General features: G+C 33.8%; 1 protein-coding gene and 1 long non-coding RNA gene across 2 annotated transcripts; one reads left to right on the top strand and one right to left on the bottom strand.

Annotated features, from left to right (window-relative positions):
- Positions 1-5,265: 5,265 nt before the first annotated feature.
- On the bottom strand, positions 5,266-6,309 carry LOC110652978 (ethylene-responsive transcription factor ERF109). The gene has a single exon (XM_021808599.2). The coding sequence runs from the start codon at positions 6,242-6,244 to the stop codon at positions 5,417-5,419; it is 828 nt and encodes a 275-aa protein (XP_021664291.2). The 5' UTR covers positions 6,245-6,309; the 3' UTR covers positions 5,266-5,416.
- Positions 6,310-15,694: 9,385 nt separating this feature from the next.
- On the top strand, positions 15,695-16,728 carry LOC131173245 (uncharacterized). The gene is made up of 3 exons (XR_009143465.1): positions 15,695-15,947; positions 16,046-16,203; positions 16,650-16,728. It is a non-coding gene; the product is annotated as an uncharacterized LOC131173245 (long non-coding RNA).
- The last annotated feature ends 10,069 nt before the right edge of the window (positions 16,729-26,797 follow it).

Raw genomic sequence — 26,797 nt, 5'->3', positions numbered from 1 at the left:
AAGTAATGAAACTAGTATTCAAGATAAGACTAAGAAATAAAAAGAAAGTTAAAGTTGATGATGGGATAGACATCTTTGAAGGAAAAGGTGTAAGGATGAGATAGGACTAAAATTAAGGAATAAGTACAAAGAGTTGAAATGATACCAACAATACCAAAAATAGGAAAAGGGAAGTGGATAAGATGCAAAGGACAGGAAGAGAGCTCGATAGAGTCAGTTATAATGATGAGGATAAGGAGTGTCTAACCACTGCCCCTGTGTTAACACTACCTATGAGCGGTGAAGGATACACCGTGTACTGTGACGCCTCCAGAGTTGGCCTAGGGTGTGTTTTGATGCGAAATGGAAAAGTAGTGGCTTATGCTTCAAGGCATGAGCAGAACTATCCCACCCATGATTTGGAAATGGCGGCTGTAGTCTTTGCACTAAAAATCTGGAGACACTACCTGTATGGTGAAGTGTGCGAGATATACACCGACCATAAGAGTTTGAAGTACATCTGCGAAGAGAGTGATTTAAACTTTTGACTGAGGAGATTGATGGAGCTCGGAAGACTATGATTGCCCCATCGGTACCACCTGGGAAGGCCAATGTAGTAGCAGATGCTTTAAGCGTAAAATCTTACAGCGGTTGGCGCACATTTCAGAGAGAAGAGACCGTTGATTCAGAGGTACATGAGTTGATGGATCAAGGTTTAATCCTAGATCTTTCAGATGAGGGGTATTGTTGGCTCACTTTTCGGTGAGGCGGACTTGAGGGACGAGTTAGAGTTTCCGGCACGAGACCAACAATTGGTATCGAGCCGGACTCCCTCGATGCAGTGGGTGCGAGGACGCCCCAGTGGAAGTTGGTGGGTTGTAACGGTGTGGGGACGGCGACGTAACGCTGCGCAGTGCGCCCGTCCCACATCGGAAATGGGAGAAGGGAATCTGGGCCATATATGTGGGGGTCAGCCTAAACTGGTCAGCGCGCTTTTGGGAGCGAAACCTCCCAAGGGACAAATCCGTGAAGCCCACGGGCCAAAGCGGACAATACTGACTGGGCTGGGCTGGGTCGTTACACTCAAAGTAGGTCACACATAGTGGTTGTACCACAATTACCATATATTAGGAAGTGGCTTTCTTTTTATAAAGAAACTAACTCTTCTTCAATCTATTCACAAACGATGTAGGAATTTATATTTTTTATGATTTATCGATGATTATCGACAAAATATTAGTAATTACTGAAAAAAAAATTCATAGGTAAAATTTTTTAATTTTTTTCTTAGTATTACTGGCAAAATAAGTTTCGTTAATAATTACGATGCAAATTTTTATAGGTAAACTTTTTAAAATTTTTTTCTTAACATTACTGATCAAATATGATTCGTTGATAATTATCGATGATAAATTTTCATAGGTAATTTATTTTAAAATTTTTATTTTTAATTTTTTTCTTAATATTATCGATCAAAAATAAGTTTGTCAGTAATTACCGATAAAAAAAATTTAATAAGTAATTTATTTTAATTTTTTCTTTTTTTTTTTGAATATTATTGATCAAATATAAGTTCTTTTATTATTATCAATGAAAAATTTTCATAGGTAAAATTTTTTAAGTTTTTTATTTTTTTCTTTTTTTTTCTTATTATTATTAATGAAATATGGTTTGTTAGTAATTATCAATAAGAACGATGACAAATTCTCGCAAGCAATTTATTTTAAAAATTTTATTTTTTATCTTTTTTTTAATATTATCGATAAAAAATAAATTTATTAGTAATTACTGACGAAAAATTTTCATAGGTAATTTATTTAATTTTTTTTATTTTCTTCTTAAGATTATAGATTAAATATGTGCTCATTGACAATTACCTACCGACAATAAATTTTTATAGGTAAAATTTTTTAAGTTTTTAATATATATTTTTTTAATTTTCTTCTTAATATTTATGATAAAAAAATGAGTTTGTTAGTAATTATTGATGTTTAAAATTTTATTTTTTATTTTTTTATCAATATTATCTAAAAAAAATTAGTTCATTGATAATCAATAAGGAAAAAATTTTACAAGAAAAGTTTTTTAATTTTTTGAATTTTTTTAATATTACCAATCAAATACAAGTTGATCAGTAATTACCAATAAAACTGTTATTAGTATCTTTTTTATTTAGTCTCTAATTTTACTATTAATATTAAGCATCACTTTTATTTATAAAATTACATTATCAATAAAGATTCCATCAATAATCGATCAATAATTGCATCAGCACAAATTCATTTAAAAAAATATAAATCAAATTCTCTGGTTAATAGTTTTCATAATTATTTTTAAAACTTTTTTAAATATTAATTTATCTACTAAGTAATATAATTTTTGTAATATATTTTAAACAATTGTTAGTATATTTAACTTTTATTTTAGTTCATTCGTATTTTGAATAAAAAAATATAATTACTATATTTTTGTATAATATTTATTTAAATATATAAAAATTAAATTCAAAATAAATGAAAAGTTACAAAAATAAAAATCAAATATAATTATTTGTATTTATGAGAGAGAAAAAAAACTAAAAAAAAATTAAAACAACATCCACGAGCATGAGGATGATTAAGGGCCTGTTTGGTTTAACTGTTGAATACAACTGATAGCTGTTGGCTGATAGCTGTTACTGTTAGCTGATAGCTGATAACTGATAGCTGATGATAGCTGTTTTATGTTAAGTGTTTGGTAAAATTATATTTAGCTGTTGCTGTTGATATGTGAAATGACTAATAAGGGTATATATCATATAATTTATTTTATTATTTAAATAAATATAAAATTATAAATTTATTACATTATATTAAATATATAATTATTAAATTAATATATTATATTATTTAAATAAATATATAATTATTAATCTTTTATATTATATCATTTATTTTATTATTGAAATAAGAAAATAACTATTTTTTAAGATAATTAAATAATTTTAAAAATATAAATAAAATAATAAAATAATTATTATTGTTAATAGAAAAATTTATAATTAATTTTAAGTTTTTAGATATAAATAAATATTTTATATTTTATGTTATTAATAAAAAAATATTTTATCAAAATTAAAATTAGTTAATTAAAATGTTAAAATTTAAAATGAAAAAATAAAAATATTAATAATATTAATTTTCTAGTTAAATAAAAAAGGATAATATAGTCAAAATAAAAAATAAAACCAAATCAGCTATCAGCTGATGAGAAACAGCTCTAAAAATAGAGCTGATACAAACTGCAGCTGATGGGTATCATATCAGTTGCCCATCAGCTATCAGCTCTATTTTTTTGAGCTTGCCAAACACTATAATTCACCTGTTTGGGTGTCTATCAGCTATCAGCTGCACCCAACAGGTAAACCAAACACCCCCTAAGAAAAGGAATATCCCAAGTTGAGAAAGGGATAAAAATCTTGTGCTTCTCAAAAGCCAAGCCACGTCACAACATGATCTCTACCAGCATCCGCAAAACTCGAATGGTTAAGTGCACGTGCTTAATGTAACTCTTTTAACTTTTTGGTTGACATGTTCTCACGCGCTTGCGGCCCATCACCTCATAATCTACAAGCGAGTAAAACAAGTCCATTAAAAAAAGATTTCCATCGAATCAATGATTAGATAATGAATTATAACTTTACACGAAACCTTTTAATTACTTGTTCTACTTTCTTCTTTTGCATTTAAATAATATATATTTCCCTCTGAGTGATGCTGACGTTTTTCTGGCGGCTTTGGTCTCTGCCCAGTGCCCCTAATGTTGTAATTTTAAGGGGATTTTTTAATTTAAAAATATATTGTAAAATTTTTAAAATTTTATATAATAAATTTATTTAATTCTCTATAGATGTTTTAGGAGTGACATGCTGATGTAAATATTCTAGGATAGCGATGCTGTAAATAATTTTTTTTTTAAATAAATTATCTTTAATTAATAATTGTATATTTAATATTTTATTATTTTAAATATTTAAGATTTTTTTAATAATTAATATATAAAAAAAAGTAACAATCAATTTTATTAATATCACGTAAAGTAAAAATAATTATTCATGCCACCGAATAAATTAACTATTAAAACTTAAAAACATTTTGTTATGTAAAATTTCATGGTTAAAGAGTTTTATATTATACATTTAAATTTAGAAATAACTTTTTTATAATATATATTTCCCTCTATTGTTTTAAAAACTATTTAATACTCTAAAAATATTAAAAAATAATACACTATCTCTTACAAAAAATATTGATTTTTCCTAAAATATGAATATTAATAAAATTTATAAATAGTGCAAATTACATATCAATTTTAATCCCAAAAATAAAACCAAAATCAATATTTTAATTAATTTCAATCATTAATTAAAATAAATGTTTATCTAATTTAGTGCAATTAATTCTATAAAAAAAAAACTAATTGAATGGATCAAAGTTTTTTTATGCAATGCTATGTCATTTTGCTTTTTATAGATAATAGCTCTATTTTTTTTTTCACATCTCACTCATTCTCTTTTAAGTCATCTTATTTGATTACGATCTTTCTTCTGCCATTTCTCTCAAATCCCTTACTCTCTTCCTTGAATAAAACCCATTTAGATTTTCAAATTTCAACTTCAAGATCCATTTCTAAAGATCTTTTGAATAAGAGGCTAGCTTCTCATATATATCTAAATATAACATTGCCATTTAAACGAAACTTGACAACTTAATATTATAAATCGATTTTCCTATTTATTATGAATTTAAATTATAATATGTAGTGTAAAATTTAATTATTAAATATATAGTAAATCGAATTTAAAAAAGCAATTAAATAAAAAAATTAATTTAACATTCTATTTGAGAACATTAGACAAAAAGAAAAAGAGTTAAAAAATAAGAAGATAATAAAATTAAATAAAAATAATTAGCACGTGTCAAAAGAGGTTCAAATAAAATATGATGTTGATTCACCCAATGTGTTTCTTATTATAATATTTTATAATTTATACAAAGGGCAAGTCTCTATTAGTAGTCTTTATAGGTGGCAATGGCATCGCACTTTGCAAGTAGGAGTGCTGGTGGACACGCTTACCTTTTCATCAGGTGGTATCCGATTTGTCTTTCCACAATCAATACGTGGCCCGTGTGGGTCCCAGTCCATTTTTCTAGTTTAAATTTTCCCTCTTACCAAACACGCTGATCACCTCACACAACCCTCATGAGATCACTAAGAAATCGATTATGAATTTTCTCAAACAAGAAATTTGAAGGTTGGTAAACTGATTAGTATACATTTCATCAAAAGAATTATTAGTATTACAAAAATTGACATTCTAAAATCATTAACTAATGATTCTCTCTGAAAAAACATATGAAAGAACCATTAAGACAAAAATAATAATTTTGACATTTAATTAAAATACAGTAGTAGCAGTACCAGCTGAATCTGAAGAACTCCCACCAAAATCCATCATCGTCATCCATTGTTGAATTTCATCATCTCCAATATTTTCCCAGAATTCACATTCCTTACCCAGTTCCATTTCCACTTCAAATTCTCTTCTTTTCCCAGAATTTTCTTTCTGTTCTTCCTCTTGACCTTGAGTGCTTTTCTCTTCCAAAATTGTAGTATTGCTAACGTTGTCAGGAAATGGAAAATTGAGCTTCGCTCTCGGCCCTCGAAAATCTATCGCCGCCTTATCATAAGCTCTAGCAGCTTCCTCTGCCGTGTTAAAAGTTCCTAGCCACACCCGCGTCTTCCGCCGCGGATCCCTGATTTCCGCTGCCCATTTGCCCCACGGCCTCTGCCTTACTCCTCTATAATTTTTCTTCGCTCGTTTTCGTGTCACTTTCTTTTCCTCTTGATTATTTGGTGGGAAAAAGTTGCATCCTAAGCATCCGTTGATCTTGCAAACATTGCATGTGTCAAGATCCAATGGTGGCAGTAACAATGGGTTGGCAAAACCAGTGGTAACAGTATTGGCTGAAGAATTGGTGCTAAAGTGTGATGAAGTAACAGGAGTAGTAGTAGAAAACTGAAGGCTAAACAACTCCTGCGAGAAATCTGTTAATGTGGCAGTAGTGCTACTAGTGGTGGCTGCGCCGGAGACAACATTTTTTAGAGCAGCGACCATGATGACGAGTTCTTGTTCTTGGGTAAGGCGAGGCAGTGAAAGTGGCGAAGAAGAAAAGTCGTTGGCCGTGGCACTGGTGAGTTTGGGTCTCTTTGAGAAGAAGTGCATGGCTGATTTTGGAGAGAAGTGTTTTAATCTAGTATGGAAATGGGGGATGGTGGTGTGAGCAGTTAACGAACAGGGGATTTATATACGAAGAGAAGGTAGTGGTGACCTGGACTGCCAGCTGGGCGACGCAATATGGACACGGGTTTGAAAGGGTGTTAAAGGTCCACGTCAGGAAATTGTGGTTGGAGCTGGATCAGCGGCTGGCAGAAGTGGTATTGCAGATTACGTCATCAAGGAAAGGCTTTTGGATTTGGATGGGTGGAGAAGGGTGAGGGAGAAAAATAAATAAAAAAAAAATAATTTTGAAATGATATTATTTTTTATTTAGATAAAATTAAGAAAATAAAAGAGGAAAGAAAATAAATTTTATTTTTTTTAATTATTTTTTTGTTAATTAAAAATAATAATAATAAAAATATAAGGAAAAATTATATTTATATATTAAAATTATAAAATTATTTTTTTATTTTTTTAAATATATAAAATAAAATTATAAATTTTTATTTTTATTTTTTTCTTTATTTTTTTATTTAAATAAAAATAAAAAAAAATAATAATAAATATTTTTTATTTTCTACTCTTTATTTTTCTTTTTCCCCCAAAAAATTTCTCAAACAGAAAATTAATGACAAGGCCTCTATAAAGTAGACGCTTACCTCAGCTTCGACTGACGTTCTCCAAAATCAATTCTCAAATCACAACTTCAGATTCCTCACTTGAAATCCGTAGTCCATTGATGAATCAGCAATTTAATTAATGTCATTAAATAAATAATTATATATGAATTAGTTAGAATATAATTGAATATAATATTTATTAATATAAATGAATAAATAAATTTAGTTAATTATATTTTAATTATTTGAAATTAAATTTTAATATTAATTAAGTTATATTTAAATATATTTAATTAGTTTTTTTTTAGTTTTACATAAAAATATTTAATTTTAAATGTTATTATTAATTATTTCTCATATTTGTTATAATATAGGAAAAAATCTATAATTAAATATGTAAATATATAATTAAATATGTAAATTTTTTTAAATATTTATGAAATATTAATTTATATTAAAAATAAATAAAGATATTATTTTATAAAATTTATTATATTATTATGAATAAGATATATATATATATATAATTAAAATTAATAAAATAATATGTATTTACCAAATTAACCCCATTAATTGTAATTTAAAATATATTTTATAAGGTTTTGAATTAAATTTTTCTTATCAACACTAAAAAATTTTGCTTTGTTCATTATTTAGATTGACTGAATCACGGTTCTAATTCAATGATTCAATTGATTAGATCATATTGAATTACTTATTCAATCAGATAATAAATTTAGATGTAACACCCCAAAATTTTATTAATTATGAGTATTTTTTATATTTAAATTTTATTTAAATTTTAGGAATTTTTTTGAGATTTTTCGGATTTTAAAAATCGGGTTCGATTTTTCGAAAATATAAATTTTGATGATTTTTAAAAATTAATTTAAATACCACGTGGCAAAACTAAAAATATATTTGGAGTCTACGTATTTTTCTGAGTTTTATGAAATTTTTTCGGAATTTTTGGACCTCGTTTTCGGTCCCGAGGCAGAGTAAAAATTTAAAATTTTATATTTCGAATCGAACCGGACCGGATCGGACCGGTCGAATCGGACCGGTCTCTTCTCTTTTTCTTCCTCCCGCGCGCGACGCCCTCTCCTCTCTTCTCTCTCGTTTCTCTCTCCTCCCCTGCCGGCCACCGCCTCCCTGCGCCTCCTCGTGGCGCCTCCCGGTATCCCGGCCCGGCCGCAGACGGCCGGAACGCGCGCGAAAGTCCCTGCGCCGCGCCGCTTCGACTTCCTCGGCCAAATCCGGCAGATCCGGCCACCGATTGGACCGGGTCTTGTGTCCAAAACCATCTACTCGGCGAGAGCTTTCCATAGACACCAAGAACGCCGAAATCCATCGAGCGGATTGTCCGATTTTAGCTCGGGAAGATTTTAGCCCATTTCGACTTTTGGGCTAGATTTCTCGAAAATCGTGAATCCCACGAGAAAACCGAGGCCACCAGCACGCTCCATTCGTCGAGAGCTTCGCAACGACATAAATTTCGAATTTTTCCGACACCGTTTTTCGGTGGGTCCCACGGAACTTCGCAGTGTATTTTCGAGCATTAAATGAGCTTAGAAAATTCTGAAAAATTTATGTACTAACCCCCGTGTTATGGGCTTCGTGTAGGTATCCTCGATTCGCGAAATTCGGCGATTGACCGGTTCGCAAATTTCGCCGACATGCACTGCACGAAAAGTCTCCGAATTGGACCGAGGTTTTGGCTAGCCCCCCATTGTCAGACGTCCCGAGCGCGTTCCCGAAGTCGGAATCGGCAAAGGTAAACCCGAACCTTGCTTTTTCGTAATTTTCTAGTGCTTAAATAGGATTAAAAATCCATAAAATATTCGTGGTAGCTTAGAAAATTACGATTCTTTTTGCAATAGCTTAGTAATATTGCTAAGGACTGCGGGGCAAAGTTTTATAATTTTTAGAGCTTGTTTGGGCAATTTTTGCAAAAATGATCAATAATAAGGACTAAATTGAAATTTTGCGTACTGTGATGGATGACTGATTTGATGGGCCCAGGAGGGGCTGTGTGATATGATTGAACTGTTGATATATGGATTGTGAATATAGAAGTGCGTTTTTAGCCCTTTTGCAGGTTGGGTAGGTCCTAGGTATAGGGGAGACTCTGCCGGATTTTCGGCACGACTTAGGACGTATTGGTCTTTTTCTTTGTTTGTATTGAGTCAAATTTATTAAATAGATGTAATGTAATTGTCAGGTGAGCCGGGACAGCCTTCTTCCTCCTCCCAGCCGCCACAGTAATTTGTCGTCAAGTTTGTGAGTAAAATATTAATTTTAATTATAATTTCGATATTATTATATGTTTAGCATGCCCATGCATCACTTATATGCATATATTTATGTAGTTAAACTCTAGGCACGATTTATGATGCATTGATAAATGTTAAAGTGCCATGTATGTTGTTGTGGTAATTTGGAGCAGTGTGCGTGCGTTGGCGTGCGTGTGATGTGGTGTGGACTATGGATAGGACGGGTAGACACGGCTTGAGTTCTTCAGGGACCGGTCCTTCTGGTAGACACGGCTTGAGTTCTTCACTGGGACCCCGATTTAGTAATTAAGTGGAAGTCCGAAATGAGTTCTTCAGGCACCAGTTGGAATGAAGAGAGTCAGATAGGGATCAGCTCCCATATATTATGAATGATGTTACAGGGTGCGTGAGTGCTCCAAATTACCTTTTTGATGCTATGATGTGAATATGATGTTGATGTTGCATTTCACTCTACAGGTTGCATTAGTTTCAGATAGTTATAGAGATTATAGTTAAGATTGATATTTTACTCTCTGAGTCGAACGCTCACTCCTGTTCAAAAATTTTTACAGGTCACAGGAGGATATTTTGTTCTGGGTTAACCTGCTTTTCTCCTTCGCAGGTGTTTATCAATAATTGCGTAATTTTATTTACTCCTAGAATTTCCGCATGTGTTAGCAGTAATTATTTGAATTTGGTCTGTAATATTATATTCATGTTGGACCTGTAAACTTAATATTTTAAGTCTGTTTTGATGGATTGGATGAGGGAGCTGAGCTCCCATTTATTATTATGTTGATGAGTATGTGGAAGGTGAGCTGAGCTCCCCAATGGATTGTTTATTATGTTTACAGGTCGGGTGAGTCGAAAACTCCCCGTTGGAAAGTCCATTTTATGGCCGGACTCTGTCCGTTTGTTTTCTTGATATTGGGCCCAAATGGGCCTTAGAGTTGGGTTAATGAATAGTTAAGGCTTACTACGGGCCTCGGGGCTTTAGGTGGCCTGTGTCCTAGTCTTGGTCAGCCCATAGGTTGGGTCGTGACAAATGTGGTATCAGAGCCTAGGCTCCAGATTCTTAGGGAAGGTTGTCTAAAGTGTTGGGAAGAGTCTACTAGGAGTCACATGCGGAAATATAGGGTCCACATTCGTCTTGCATTGTCATCTTTGCTTCTAGTTTCTGCTTCATATATTGTGTGTAAATATGAGTCTATAGAGCTGTGTAATGTACAGTTTTGAATTTTGTGGGCTAATGCTGCTGAATTTCAGGAAAATGCGTAGAAGCAGGAGAGCTACCATCGCACTGTAACGGATGTGCCCGATGAGGTGTCGACAGATGAGGCGCCGCCCGAGGAGGCGGGGTAGGAGGCCTAGAGTCGCTCAAGTAGAGGAGCAACAACCAAGACAGAGCAGTCCTTTATGGCACAGGTCCCATGGACCCCATGGCGCCTACTCTAGCTGGTCCGCAGAGAACCATCGACATGATGGCTCAAGATATGGTCCATCCTCCACAAGCAGCAGATCCACCGCACCAAGAGAGGAATCTTACAAGCAGATCATAAATTTCAAGAAGTTGGTGCACAGTACCTATGATGTGTCGACGATGCATATCGGTTTTGATTCTATGACAGCAGAAATGCAATTACATTGACTGATAGAAGATTGATAGAGTGTATGCAAGATGTCATGGGGCCCATGCCTAGACAATGGATGAATGACTACGTGTTACCGGATGGAGGGTTTGACATGGGCTCGGTTGTGGAACTTTTGTCAATCGGTTTGTGCGAAAGCTTGAGAGATCGAAGCAGTGGGCCTTTGAGGCCTTAAGGCGAGAATGGCAGTGCAGTAGATGAATATGCTCTGCAATTTACGAATTGAGCAGATATGCCCCTGCAGTAGCTACTGAAAAGATGAAGGTGAAAAGATTCCTAAAGGGGCTTGGCGGGAGGTATGCGAACACGGCCATGATGTCCGATCGATCTTTTGATGTGGTGGTGGATCGAGCAGACAGTTGAGATTAGCTATCTTTGTGGATGACAATGGAAGAGCAAAGAAAAAGCAGAGCGAGAGGGTTCTTGGTGTTCCCCACATGGGTACTATGGATAGTGGTGGCCAAACTACTTACAGAGGAAGAAGCAGAAATAAGAGGAGTGGTTTTAGACACAAATCTCGAGGGTTCAGACCAGTGCGGATCCAGCGGTATGATTCGAGGCAAGCGATTCGCTCTGGTTCAGGATCCTCTTTGGCACCGTGTGCACAGTGTGGAAGAGGACATTCAGGACCTTGTTTGATGGGGTCAGGAGTATGCTTCAGGTGTGGCCAACCGGGCCACTTTGCTAGAGATCGCCCCATTTTGATGAGCTACAGATGGGGTCACGGGGTTACGTGCAAATGTTCCTCGCCCGATTGTATCCGGTGCTTCCAACATGGCAGACGATCGATTCGGTGTAGCGAGGACAAGGGGCGTGGATTTGGAGGTAGATCGGGAGGTAGAAGTCGATGTCGGGTTACGCCACTCGGGGTAGGGTCAAGCACGGTTTTTCCACGACCCACGGGATGCTCAAGCTTCAAATGCGGTTGTGGCGGTATTCTTACAGTGCATTCTTATGAGGCTCGTGTTTTGATAGATCCGGGTGCTACGCACTCATTTGTCTCCCCTGTGTTTGCCATGAGGTTGGGTAGAAACCCTACAACTTTAGAATGCCCTTTGTCAGTAGCTACCCCACTTAGCGACAACATAGAGGTAGATATGGTTTTTCCGGGTAGCCCAGTGGTAGTGGATGGAAAGATCCTCCCAGCAGACTTGGTTCCTCTACCAGTGATGGATTTCGATGTAATCCTGGGGATGGATTGGTTGGCAACTCATTATGCCACCTTAGACTGTAGGAACAAAAAGGTATACTTCCACATACCTGGTGTGGAAGAGTTTAGCTTTGATGGTGACAGGAGCGTGGCTCCATATAATTTGGTGTCAGCAATTAGTGCCAGAAAAATGTTGAGGCGTGGATGCCAAGGGTATTTGGCATTGGTGAGAGATACATCTGTAGAAGGTGTCAGCATGGAAAATGTTCCTGTTGTCAGAGAATTCATGGATGTCTTCCCTGAAGAGCTTCCAGGGTTGCCACCAGAAAGGGGAATAGAGTTCTGCATTGATGTTGTTCCGGGTACAAACCCCATATCCATGCCACCTTACAGGATGGCACCAGCAGAATTGAAGGAGCTAAATGAGCAGCTACAGGAGCTTTTGGACAAGGGTTTCATACGTCCGAGCACTTCACCCTGGGGTGCTCCTGTTCTATTTGTGAGAAAGAAGGATGGGTCATTGAGGTTGTGCATTGACTACAGCATACCGAACAAGGTGACTGTGAAGAACAAGTATCCACTTCCTCGGATCGATGATTTGTTTGATCAGCTCCAAGGAGCTAGATTCTTTTCCAAGATAGACCTGCGATCAGGCTACCATCAGTTGAGAATCAGGGATGAGGACGTGTCCAAAACGGCTTTCAGGACAAGATATGGTCATTATGAGTTCTTGGTGATGTCTTTTGGACTCACTAATGCACCAGCAGCCTTCATGGACTTGATGAACAGGGTGTTCAAGCCATTTTTGGACCGTTTTGTCATCGTATTCATAGATGACATTCTGGTATACTCTCGGACCGAGGAAGAACACGTGTGGCACTTGAGGATGGTGTTGCAGACTTTGAGGGAGCACCAGCTATACGCCAAATTTTCGAAATGTGAATTTTGGCTAGAAAGCATCTCATTCTTGGGACACGTGGTTTCTAGTGACGGTATTCAAGTGGATCCCAAGAAAATTGAAGCTGTAACTGATTGGCTTAGGCCTACAACAGTCACTGAGGTGCGAAGTTTTCTGGGTTTAGCTGGCTACTACAGGCGTTTTGTACAAGATTTCTCCAGGATAGCGGCTCCCTTAACTAAGTTGACCAGGAAGAATGTTCCATTCATTTGGACAGATGACTGTGAGGTGAGTTTCCAGAAGCTTAAGGAGTGTCTAACCACTGCCCCTGTGTTGACACTACCTGTGAGTGGTGAAGGATACACCGTGTATTGTGACGCCTCCAGAGTTGGCCTAGGGTGTGTTTTGATGCAGAATGGAAAGGTAGTGGCTTATGCTTCAAGGCAGCTGAAGAGGCATGAGCAGAACTACCCCACCCATGATTTGGAAATGGCCGCTGTAATCTTTGCACTAAAAATCTGGAGACACTACCTGTATGGTGAAGTGTGCGAGATATACACCGACCATAAGAGTTTGAAGTACATCTTCCAACAGAGGGACTTGAACTTTAGACAGAGGAGATGGATGGAGCTTCTGAAAGACTATGATTGCACCATCCAGTACCACCCTGGGAAGGCCAATGTTGTGGCAGATGCTCTGAGTAGAAAATCTTCTGGCAGTTTGGCGCACATTTCGGTAGAGAAGAGACCGTTGATTCGGGAGATACATGAGTTGATGGATCAAGGTTTAATCCTAGATCTGTCAGATGAGGGGGTATTGTTGGCTCACTTTTCAGTGAGGCCAGACTTGAGGGACAGAGTTAGAGTTTCCCAGCACAGAGACCAACAATTAATGAAGATCATAGAAAGAGTACAGCAAGGTGAAGGTGGTGAGTTTGGATTTGCCAATGATGGCGCCCTAGTACAAGGTTCTAGGATATGTGTGCCCGATGTGGACAACCTCAGGAATGAAATCATGCGAGAGGCACACTATACATCAGACAAGATCCACCTGTGTTCCACCAAGATGTACCATGATGTGAAAGATAGCTATTGGTGGAATGGCATGAAGAGAGACATAGCAGACTTTGTGTCCAAATGCTTGACTTGTCAGAAGGTGAAGTTTGAACACCAGAGACCGTCAGGGAAGCTGCAAGAGCTCCCTATCCCAGAATGGAAGTGGGAAACGATCACTATGGATTTTGTGACTGGGTTGCCTCGTACCACGCGAGGATATGATTCGATATGGGTAATTGTAGACCGCTTGACCAAATCACTCACTTCTTACTCAGAAGACTACATACTATGTGGCACAAGATGCCCGCTCTACATTCGAGAAATAGTCGATTGCATGGAGTTCCGCCCATAATATCCGATGAGGGCCCCGATTCACTTCTGTTTTGGAGAAAGTTGCAGGAGGCTCTTGGCACACAGATTGAACTTCGATGACCTTCCACCCTCGCAGACGGACAAATTGAAAGGACAATCCAAACATCGAAGACATGCTTCGCATGAGTGTCTTGGATTTTGGAGGTCAATGGGATGAGCAGCTAGCTTTAGTGGAGTTTGCCTATAACAACAGTTATCACTCCAACATAGGGATGGCACCCTATGAGGCACTATATGGAAGAAAGTGTAGGTCTCCTCTGTGTTGGACAGAAATGGGGGAAGCGAAGGTGCATGATGTAGACCTAGTGCAGTACACTTCAGAGGTAGTTCCTTTAATAAGGGAACGACTGAAGACAGCTTTCAGCAGACAGAAGAGTTATGCAGACCCCAGACGGAGGGATGTGGAGTTTGCAGTGGGCGACTATGTATTCCTGAAGGTTTCTCCAATGAAGGGAGTCATGAGATTTGGAAAGAAGGGCAAGTTGGCACCTCGGTATATCGAACCTTTTGAGGTTACTGATAGAGTTGGAGCAGTTGCCTACCGGTTGGAGCTACCACCCAACCTCTCTCACGTTCATCCCGTGTTTCACATCTCCATGCTCAGGAAATACATTCCCGATCCTTCTCATGTACTGCAGCCGGATGTGATAGAGATAAAGGAGAATTTGACATTTGAGGAGCAACCTGTAGCCATAGTGGACTACCAAGTAAGATAGCTAAGATCCAAACAGATCCCTATGGTTAAGGTTTTGTGGAGGAGCCAGTCAGTGGAAGAGTGCACCTGGGAGTCAGAACGGGACATGCGTAGCAAGTACCCTTACTTGTTCAATGTATAATCATGTGTTTTATTCTGCCTTGTGTAAAATTCGAGGACGAATTTTCTGTAAGGGGGGAAGAATGTAACACCCCAAAATTTTATTAATTATGAGTATTTTTGATATTTAAATTTTATTTAAATTTTAGGAATTTTTTTGAGATTTTTCGGATTTTAAAAATCGGGTTCGATTTTCCGAAAATATAAACTTTGATGATTTTTAAAAATTAATTTAAAGACCACGTGGCAAAACTAAAAATATATTTGGAGTCTACGTATTTTTCTGAGTTTTATGAAATTTTTTCGGAATTTTTGGACCTCGTTTTCGGTCCCGAGGCAGAGTAAAAATTCAAAATTTTGTATTTCGAATCGAACCGGCCGAATCGAATCGGACCGGATCGGACCGGTCGAATCGGACCGGTCTCTTCTCTTTTTCTTCCTCTTCCTCCCGCGCGCGACGCCCTCTCCTCTCTTCTCTCTCGTTTCTCTCCTCCCTCCCCGGCCACCGCCGCCTCGCGCCTCACGGCGCCTCCACTGTCCCAGGCCAGCCGCCCGCAATGGAACGCCGCGAAGTCCTCACAAGGCCACGCTTCAGCTTCCTCGGCCAAATCCGGCCGATCCGGCCACCGATCGGACCGGGTCTTGTGTCCAAAACCATCTACTCGGCGAGAGCTTTCCATAGACACCAAGAACGCCGAAATCCATTGAGCGGATTGTCCGATTTTAGCTCGGGAAGATTTTAGCCCATTTCGACTTTTGGGCTAGATTTCTCGAAAACCGTGAATCCCACGAGAAAACCGAGGCCACCAACACGCTCCATTCGTCGAGAGCTTCGCAACGACATAAATTTCGAATTTTTCCGACACCGTTTTTCGGTGGGTCCCACGGAACCGCGGTATTTTCGAGCATTAAATGAGCTTAGAAAATTCTGAAAAATTTATGTACTAACCCCCGTGTTATGGGCTTCGTGTAGGTATCCTCGATTCGCGGAAATTCGACAGTTGACCGGGTCTGCAAATTTCGGGCCAGACAGACCCGTTACCGGAAAAGTCTCCGAATTGGACCGAGGTTTTGGCTAGCCCCCCATTGTCAGACGTCCCAAGCGCGTTCCCGAAGTCGGAATCGGCAAAGGTAAACCCGAACCTTGCTTTTTCGTAATTTTCTAGTGCTTAAATAGGATTAAAAATCCATAAAATATTCGTGGTAGCTTAGAAAATTACGATTCTTTTTGCAATAGCTTAGTAATATTGCTAAGGATCATGGGCAAAGTTATATAATTTTTAGAGCTTGTTTGGGCAAATTTTGCAAAAATGATCAATAATAAGGACTAAATTGAAATTTTACATATTGTGATGGATGACTGATTTGATGGGCCCAGGAGGGGCTGTGTGATATGATTGAACTGTTGATATTTGGATTGTGAATATAGAAGTGCGTTTTTAGCCCTTTTGCAGGTTGAGTAGGTCCTAGGTATAGGGGAGACTCTGCCGGATTTTCGGCACGACTTAGGACGTATTGGTCTTTTTCTTTGTTTGTATTGAGTCAAATTTATTAAATAGATGTAATGTAATTGTCAGGTGAGCCGGGACAGCCTTCTTCCTCCGCCCAGCCGCCACAGTAATTTGTCGTCAAGTTTGTGAGTAAAATATTAATTTTAATTATAATTTCGATATTATTATATGTTTAGCATGCCCATGCATCACTTATATGCATATATTTATGTAGTTAAACTCTAGGCACGATTTATGATGCATTGATAAATGTTAAAGTGCCATGTATGTTGTTGTGGTAATTTGGAGCAGTGTGCGTGCGTTGGCGTGCGTGTGATGTGGTGTGGACTATGGATAGGACGGGTAGACACGACTTGAGTTCTTCATTGGACCGGTCCTTCGGGTAGACACGGCTTGAGTTTTTATTTGGGACCCGATTTGGTAATTAAGTGGAAGTCCGAAGTGAGTTCTTCACGGCACGAGTTGGAATGAAGAGAGCTGTATAGGGGATCAGCTCCCATATATTATGAATGATGTTACAGGGTGCGTGAGTGCTCCAAATTACCTTTTTGATGCTATGATGTGAATATGATGTTGATGTTGCATTTCACTCTACAGGTTGCATTAGTTTCAGATAGTTATAGAGATTATAGTTAAGATTGATATTTTACTCTCTGAGTCGAACGCTCACTCCTGTTCAAAAATTTTCTGAGCCACAGGAGGATATTTTGTTAGGTTAACTGCTTTTCTCCTTCGCAGGTGTTTATCAATAATTGCGTAATTTTATTTACTCCTAGAATTTCCGCATGTGTTAGCAGTAATTATTTGAATTTGGTCTGTAATATTATATTCATGTTGGACCTGTAAACTTAATATTTTAAGTCTGTTTTGATGGATTGGATGAGGGAGCTGAGCTCCCATTTATTATTATGTTGATGAGTATGTGGAAGGTGAACTGAGCTCCCCAATGGATTGTTTATTGTGTTTACAGGTCGGGTGAGTCGAAAACTCCCCGTTGGAAAGTCCATTTTATGGCCGGACTCTGTCCGTTTGTTTTCTTGATATTGGGCCCAAATGGGCCTTAGAGTTGGGTTAATGAATAGTTAAGGCTTACTACGGGCCTCGGGGGCTTTAGGCTGGCCCAGGTCCTAGTGCCGGTCCGGCCCATAGGTTGGGTCGTGACATTAGACTAATTTAAAATATTATCTAATTGTGCAATTGTGTGTTATCTATGACCACCAAATATTTTTTTTAATTTAATAATTATATATATATATATATATATATATATATATATATATATATATATATATATATATATATATATATTTAGCTTATCATTCCATATAATATAATTACATATGATTACATGAAAGAATTATTTTATTATATAATTTCTCATTTACTATTGTATCAAATTAAACCCAAACAACTCGTAAAAATCTTCACATAACCACAACTTGATAAATGGGATCTGCAAACTTTGACTAATTAATACATCAAAATTATTTTTATGCTTTTTTTTATGAAATATATATATTTTTTTGTGCACAATAACAGTTTTAACAGTAATACCAAACAGACTCTATAAATTAAAAAATGATATTTATAAGACGTGGCGAAGTAATGTTGGTTTTTTTTTTTTTAATTATACGTAAGGGAGATTCGTCTTTGGTATTCATACTATGAATATTATTTATTCATTATATATTTAATTTAAATTTCTATTTTGCAAACTTCGGTTCAAATTAATTTTATTATTTTATTTAAAAAATACATTAATTTGTTTATATTTTTATTTTGTTCAATACTTTATTTTTTTTTAATTATTTTAAATATTAATTTATATTTCATTTAATCTTTACAATTTGAAAAGCACAATTATACAATTTTTTTATTTAAATTTTAAATTTTTTAGTTTCATAATGATTATATATTATTAAAAAAAAAACTTAATTTAAACTGAATAGAGAAAGTAAAAAATAAATCGACTAACTAATATATTTATTAAAATAAAATTATTAAATAATTATTTTGGCTTTCTTTAAAAAAAAATTCAACAACCTACCTAATTGAAACTCCATTGAATTATATCTATTCAATACATACATACCACTAGCGAAACTCAAGGGGGACTGTAGCCCTTTATTACGACTAATTACATAACATTGATTTCATAAAAGTTATCTTGTATGAAATAGTAAATTAATAAAGAGTAAATATATAAATAGAAATATAATTTATAACGTCAAAATTACAATTATTTTTATACAGTCGAGTTATAAATCAGCTCAAAAATTTCACACTGCAATTTAATTGGGAAAAAAGTAAGATCTATGGTGATATGGACCGATATAAATATTGTAATATTCTGTCTAGTATAAATATTATAATATTTGACCTTTTGTGATGGAGTTATGAGATATTTAAGAAATACATTTGGATTAGAGTTTGAGAGTTATTAGTAATTGTAAGATATTTTCATCATAATGAAACTTTTTTTCTTGTCTTGCCTGTAAATGTAGATTTTACGGTCGAACCACGTAAATTATATATTATTTTTATTCTCTTTTCTTATATTGTCTAATTGTCTCATTATTTGTTTCTTAAATTTACATGTCTATTATTATATAACTACCAAATAATTTTTATTTTTTTAATTTAATATATATATATATATATATATATATATATATATATATATATATTATTAGCTTATCATTCCATATGATATGATTATATGGAATACATATTTTATTATATAATTTGTTCTTTACTATTGCATCAAATTAACCCTAAACAACTCATGAAAATCTTCACATAACCACAACTTGATAAATAGGATCTACTAACCTTGACTAATTAATACATCAAAATTATTTTTATGCTTTTTTTGAATGAAGCATACATTTTTTTGTGCACATTATAAATTCAATTAATTAAATTTTAACGAGACTTAATTTATTATTATTATTTTTTTTTTTTTTAATTTCAAGACCACAACCTTCACTAGTTTTACGATAGGGCCTCATTGACGTTGGTACATATTGAACAATGGGCGTGCTATTGTTTGAGCTATTGTGATAAGTGGTTGAATGAATTGCTAATATTAAAATAATAATTCAACGAAAAAGGAAAGAAGACAAGGGAGACCCGCGGCACATATTTAATTATTGGTAAAACACTACAATAAAATAAAAAAATCGCTATAAAAATTATCCATAAAATATACTTAAATTTCGTTGGTAATAAGTGATTACCAACAAATTACCAACGAAATTTTTTCGTCCACAAATACTAGCGTAGGTAATTTTTACCAACGAAAAAAATATTATCGCTAAATTTACCGATGAATTATTTCGTAGATAAATTTAAATTTTTTTATAGGTAATTTCGTAGGAGATTTTACTCTTATAAATTACTGATTATTTACAGATAAAATTTTTCATTGGTAATTACCGAAAAAAAAAAGTTTTTGTAATTAATTTTTATTTAACATTTTTTAATTTAGTCTTTATTTTAAATTACCGACTATTTAGAGATAAAATTTATTGTTGGTAATTATCGACAAAAACAAATTTTCGTAGCTAATTTTTATTTAAGATTTTTAAATTTAGTCTTTACTATTTAATTTAATTTAATTTTTAATTTAAATTAACTTTTAAATTTCATTTAATTTAAAATTTAATTTTAATTTTAATTTAACTTAATTTTAAATTTTCAATTAATTTTTTAATTAATTTTTAATTTTTTTTAATTTTTAAATTAAATATTAAATATTAATTATTTTAATTTAAATGCAAAATTAATTTATAATTTTTTAAGATTTAATTGATTTAAAAAAATTACTAGTGGGGCTAAAGGTAAGGCCCACATATGTGACTATGCCACAATTATTCTATGTTGGAGAGTGGTTTTCCTTTTATAGATAAACTTACTACCTTCTAGTATATTCACAAACGATGTGAAAATTTGATATTTCTTGTGATTTATTGATGAATTACCGACTGAATATATTTCGTTGATAATTACTGACAAAAAAATTTTTGTAAGTATTTTTTTTAATTTTATTCTCTATTTTCTTTTTAATATTGCCTACGAAAAGCGTTTCGTTGGTAATTACTGACGAAAACAATTCGTAGGTAAAATTTTTTGACTTTTTTTATAATTTTTATTTTCTATTTTCTCCTTAATATTACTTATGAAAAGTGTTTCATTGGTAATTATCAACGAAAAAAATTCGTAGCTAAATTTTTTGAGTTTTTTAAAAAAATTTTTTTCTCTATTTTCTCCTTAATATTACCTACGAAAAGCGTTTCGTTGATAATTACCGATGAAAAAAAATTGTAGGTAAATTTTTTGAGCTTTTTAGAATTTTTCTTCTTTATTTTCTTCCATAATATTACCTACAAAAAACTTTTCGTTGGTAATTATTGATGAAATGTTTTCATAGCTAAAATTTTTTGAGCTTTTTACAATTTTTTTTCTCTATTTTCTCCTTAATATTACCTATGAAAAACTTTTTGTCGATAAATATCGATGAAAAAGTTTTTCGTAGCTAAAATTTTTTGAGGTTTTTAGAATTTTTTTTCTTTATTTTTTCTTAATATTACCTACGAAAAGTGTTTCGTTGGTAATTACCGACTAAAAAAATTCATACCTAAATTTTTTTGAGGTTTTTAGAATTTTTCTTCTCTATTTTCTCTTTAATATTACCTACGAAAAGCATTTCATTGGTAATTACTGATAAAAAATTTTTTGTAGGTATTTTTTAAAAAAAATTATTTTCTATTTTCTCCTTAATATTACCTACGAAAAACGTTTCGTTGCTAATTACAGACGAAAAAAATTTGTTGCTAAAATTTTTTTGTACTTTTTAGAATTTTTTTCTCTATTTTTTCTTAATATTACCTACGAAAAGCATTTCGTTGGTAATTACCAACGAAAAAAATTCGTTGGTATTTTTTTTTTAATTTTATTTTTTATTTTCTCCTTAATATTACTTACAAAAAAATGTTTTACTGGTAATTACCGATAAAAGATTTGGTCATTATTTTTTTTATTTGATCGCTAATTTTTCCGCTAATGTTAGGCATCACTTTTACCTATGAAATTTCGTCGTTTGCAAAATATTTATCGGTAATTAGTTGGTAATTTTATCGGTAAAAATTAATTTAAAATTTATTTATCTTTTTCATCTGTAAAGCATCGGTAAATTATTAATGAAATTCTATAGTCGGTAATTTTCTTAGTTATTTTTAACATTTCTTGTAGTGAAATATTCAATTTAGTTTCTATATTTATTGGGTAAATTTAATTTAATTTATTTTTTATTTTTTATTTAAATTAGCCTAAAATTTAAATCTAAGCAATTTAATTAAAAATTAAAATTTATGAATTAAATTTTTTTTATTTAAATAAAAATTAAGACGTTTAATTTCTTAATTTTGAGAACTAAGTTTCTTGATCTTTTATTTAAACTCAAAAATTATGAAATTTAATTTTTTTTTCTTAAATTTTAAATTAAAATTAAATTTAAATTAAAAATTAAAAAATAAATTAAATTAAACTTCACCTATAAATGTATTTGAGCTTTAAGCTTTTTAAATATTTACCAACATATCAATTTACCATAGCATTGGACATTCGCCTTTTTAAGAATTGGATAAGCTTCATCTTCTAGTAATAATAATTATTTTTTTTATTTATTGCATAAATCTAGCATTTTTTATATGCCTAAAAATTTTAAATAATCAATTTGATGGTTTTATAATTGACCTTGACTTTTTCTCTCTCTTACCAATCTGGTCAATCTCTTATTTTATATGTGCGAGTTAAATGAAAAATGTATGAAAATAATTTCAAAAATAAATAAAAACAAATATTATAAGTTTATTATATAAAAAGGAATAAATGAAATAAATTTTTTAAGGAAAAAATAATTTAAATTATATTATATAATCTTTTAAAAAAATTATATAACAATTTTTTTATTTTAATAAAATTAACTATTTAATCTTTTACTTAGTTAATATATTTTTTAAAATGAAAAATTAAATAATTAATTTTATTAAAATAAAAAATTAAATAATAACTTTTCCAAACTCATGGATATTTTATTAGTGTTGTAATCTAGAAGAATAAAAAAAGGTTTTGTTAATAGATGGACGGATGTTTGAATTCTCAGTGAGTGTTTAGGACTGCGTACACGTGTGAACCACTTATGAGACGCGGCGAAGGAATGTTGGTTTTTTTTTTTTTTTTAATTTTTTTTACAGAAAGTGGGTTGGTCTTTGGCATTCATACTATTAATGTTATTTATTCATTATATATTTAATTTAAGTTTCTATTCTAGGAACTTTGGTTCAAATTTTGACTCTATTTTATTAGCTTAAATTATTGATAACACAAATAAAAAAAATATTTTTAAAGTCTTTCTATCTTCTATTTAAAAAATACATTTATTTACATAAAAAATAATTAAATTATTTATTAATTATTTTTAGACCTAAAGGATTAATCAAATTAAATTTTTTTATAAAATTAATTTAATTAATTTTATTAATTTATGGTATGAGATAATCAATAATTTAATAAATTAATTTAATTAATTTATGGTATGAAATAATCAATAATTTAATTAAAGGTGGTTATTGGAGATAAGGAGGTTGACAGCAGTTCCAATAAGTTCTAAGCAGTTTAAAGCGGTTCTAGGGAGCAGTCAGGTTACTACAGAACATGGTAGAGTAGGTTTTAGAGTATTTTAAAGTCTTTCAGATACCTACAAAAGAAGCTATAGGAGTCAGATACACTGTAAAGTGGAAAAAAAAAAAAAAAACACCTAACAACATCAACGACACAACTCAACTTGCAATCTTTTATCTTTAATTTTATTGGTCATTTATTTTTCCAAAGCTTCTTGCATTTAATTTCAAGCATTATAGTCTCTTTCCAATTAATTTAAATGTCCTTTTAATTTCTGAATTACTTGCCTTTTTAATTTTTAAAGTGAAACTGACGAAACCGCATTTAGTATAGTCAGTTCCTATGATCATTTGGTCTAGAAGTCAGGGAACAATCCAGGTGATACACTCAGTATTTGGCACGCTTGCGCAATTCTTAAACTGTGTGATAGCCAAATTGTTTTCTAAGGAAAGAATTTTTGGCACGCTCACTAGGACCACAGTCTCATTTCATTTGACATTACTATTACCATTTTCCTTTTTTGTAGGCAACACCGTGCCTTCAAAAACCAGAAGTGCTCTTGGCAAAGAAACCACAAGGTTTCAGAACATGGAAGGGAGTCCATGTCACAATGGATATCTCAATATCTACCTTTATCGAGGCTGTATCTAAGACGCTTGTGTCTTGCCAGTAGAGCTATTTATAGGGAGTAATTCCTCTAATACTGCATTTTTTATTATACGTTCTACTGCAATTTATCAAGCTCTGTTGGGGAGCGATTGGATACTTGCCAACTAGTGCATTCTTTCCTCTCTTCACTAATTTTTACTGTTTTGGAACGGAAATGATGTGGAGGTGGTATGGGCAGATGCTAAGCCTATTGTGACTAATTTAAAAGCCATTAAAGCCTAATACTATTATGACTAATTTAGAAGCAATTGAAGCCTAATACTATGATGTTGATAATAGTCCCATCCAGTTTCTTAGGAAGAAGGCTTGGGGGGCACCAGCTCACAAAGCCCCTGGAGAATGCCATGTGGTGTATGCTAAGACCATAGTAGCTTCCTCACCTAAAGAAAAGAAATAGGAGGAGGAATCAGAGAAGCTAACAAAAAAAGATGGAAAGTCACTTGTTATCATGTCTTACAGTTGACTGATAAAAGAGCCCTTAATTGAAGAGCTCCAGGATAAGTAGCAAACACACTCAGGAGGAGTTCAAAGTAGCTACAGCTGCCATATCCAGAGCATAGATGTAGTAGCTCCTTGACAGGATGGATATGGAAGGGATCCTGGAGGTTAAAGGAGTTGAGGTCATATATGAAGAAAAACTAGAGGAGGAGGAACCTGGAGAACTACAACTTTAAAACCTGGACCCAGCACTTGCAAAGCTGGATGACATATTGACTAGTGTACAAGATCCTTTTGAGGAGGTAAATCTTAGCTCACTTGAAGAACTAAAGGTAACCTATGTCAGTTTTCTATTAAGGAAAGACTTAAAACAAAAACTAATTTCTTTGCTTCATTAATACAAATACTATTTTGCCTAGAATTACCATGAGATGCTAGGTCTTCAGAGGAGCTTGGTGGAGCACAGGTTACAAATTAAGCCTTTGTACAATCCTCACCGCCAGGCAACTAGGGGAATATCTATGGAGAAAAGTGAAAGAAGAGATAGAAAAACTTTTAAAAGTAGGATTCATTAGACCAACCAGGTATAGTCAATGGCTATCTAACATTGTACTTGTAGTTAAGAAGAATAGAAAATTATGGGTCTGTATTGATTTCAGGAACTTGAATGTTGCAACGTCGAAGGATATGTATGTAATGCCAATTGCAAACATGTTCATTGATGCTACAGCTAAGAATGAACTACTGTCTTTTTTAGATGGCTTCTCAAGCTACAATCAGATCTTCATTACAACAAAATACGTGTCTAAGATTGCTTTCAAGTGTCTTAGTTCAATTAGGACATTTGGTTGGTCATGCCTTTTGATCCGAAGAACACAGGTGCCACGTACTAGAGGGTGATGAATGCAATATTCCATGACATGCTGGGACACTTCATGGAAGTCTACATTGACGACATAATGGTAAAGTTTAAGAGGTCTAATGAATATGTAGAGCACCCGAGGAAAAACTTCCAAAGGATGAGGCAGCATCAACTGAAGTTAAATCCCTTTAAGTGCGCCTTTGGTGTCAAGGCTGAAAACTTCTGAGGTTTCCTGGTACATCAAAGGGGAATAGAAGTAGATCAAAACAAAGCCAAAGCCATACAGGAATCAAAACCGCCTCAAAATAAGAAATAGTTACAAAGATTCCTGGGGAAAGTAAATTACTTAAGAAGATTCATATCTAATCTTGCAAGTAAAGTAAAAGAATTCTTTGACCTGTTAAGGCTTAAATAGGAGAGTGAGTTCAAATGGGAGGATAAGCACTAGCAGGCCTTTGACAAGATCAAGGAGTACCTCACCAGGCTATCAATACTTATTCCTCTAAGGTATGGCCATCTATTGAAACTTTATTTATCTACCTCTTTTGATTCTATTGGATGTCTACTGGCATAAGACAATCAAATGGGACATAAGCAGGTAGTGTACTACTTGAGTCAAAACCTAATAGATACAAAGACTAGGTACTCTCCAATTGAGAAGCTCTGCTTGACTTTATATTTTTCCTGTATAAAATTAAAACATTATTTAATAGGTTCCAAGATATATATAACTTTTCAAACATATTTAATGAAATACATGTTATCCAGACCACTGATTACTGGAAGAATTGTAAAGTGGTTGTTAGCTTTATCAGAATTCACCTTAATTTATTTTCCCCAAAAAGCTGTGAAGGGGTAGGTACTTGTAGACTTTCTGGTTGACCACTCATGTCTGAAGACAGTGGACCCAATCGAATAAGGGTTGAATGTTTATAGTACAAAAAAAGTGCCCTGGTCTCTATGGTTTGATGCCCAGGTGCAGGCATTATCATTGTGTCACCTACTAGTACTAGGACAGCTCTGTCCTTCAGTATGGAATTTCAATGTACTAATAACCAAGCTGAATACGAGGCATTAATCATTGGCTTAGAGATCCTTAAAGAATTGGGAGTAGAGAAGGTACACATTATGGGAGATTCACAGCTGGTCATTAAGTAGCTTATTGGAGAGTACAAATGTGGTAGCCTCTCCCTTGCCCCTTATTTTACTACTGCTGTATAAATTTTGGACTACTTTAAGGAAGTTTCTTTCATACATGTGCTAAGGAAAGCCAACTAGGAAGCTAGTGGGTTGGCTCAGCTTGCTTTTGGTCTGAGAATGTCCCAGGACCTAACACACAGGATGATTCTAGTAAGAAAAAGGAAACATCCCTCTATAGAAGAAAGAGGTATACCCATTGATGTATTTAATACTAACCTAGTTGTTACAGATGAGTGGAGATCCTGTTGAAGAGGTACCTAGAGTCTCCATCAATGAAAGTACCCCATTGCATTAAAGTCCAAGCTATGAACTATTTATTGCTTGAAGGTGAACTTTTCCAGAAAGGCTTAGATGGCATGTT

Source organism: Hevea brasiliensis, chromosome 14, assembly GCF_030052815.1.
Source record: "Hevea brasiliensis isolate MT/VB/25A 57/8 chromosome 14, ASM3005281v1, whole genome shotgun sequence".
NCBI classification, from domain to species: Eukaryota; Viridiplantae; Streptophyta; class Magnoliopsida; order Malpighiales; family Euphorbiaceae; genus Hevea; species Hevea brasiliensis.
This window is presented reverse-complemented; position numbering and strand designations above follow the sequence as displayed.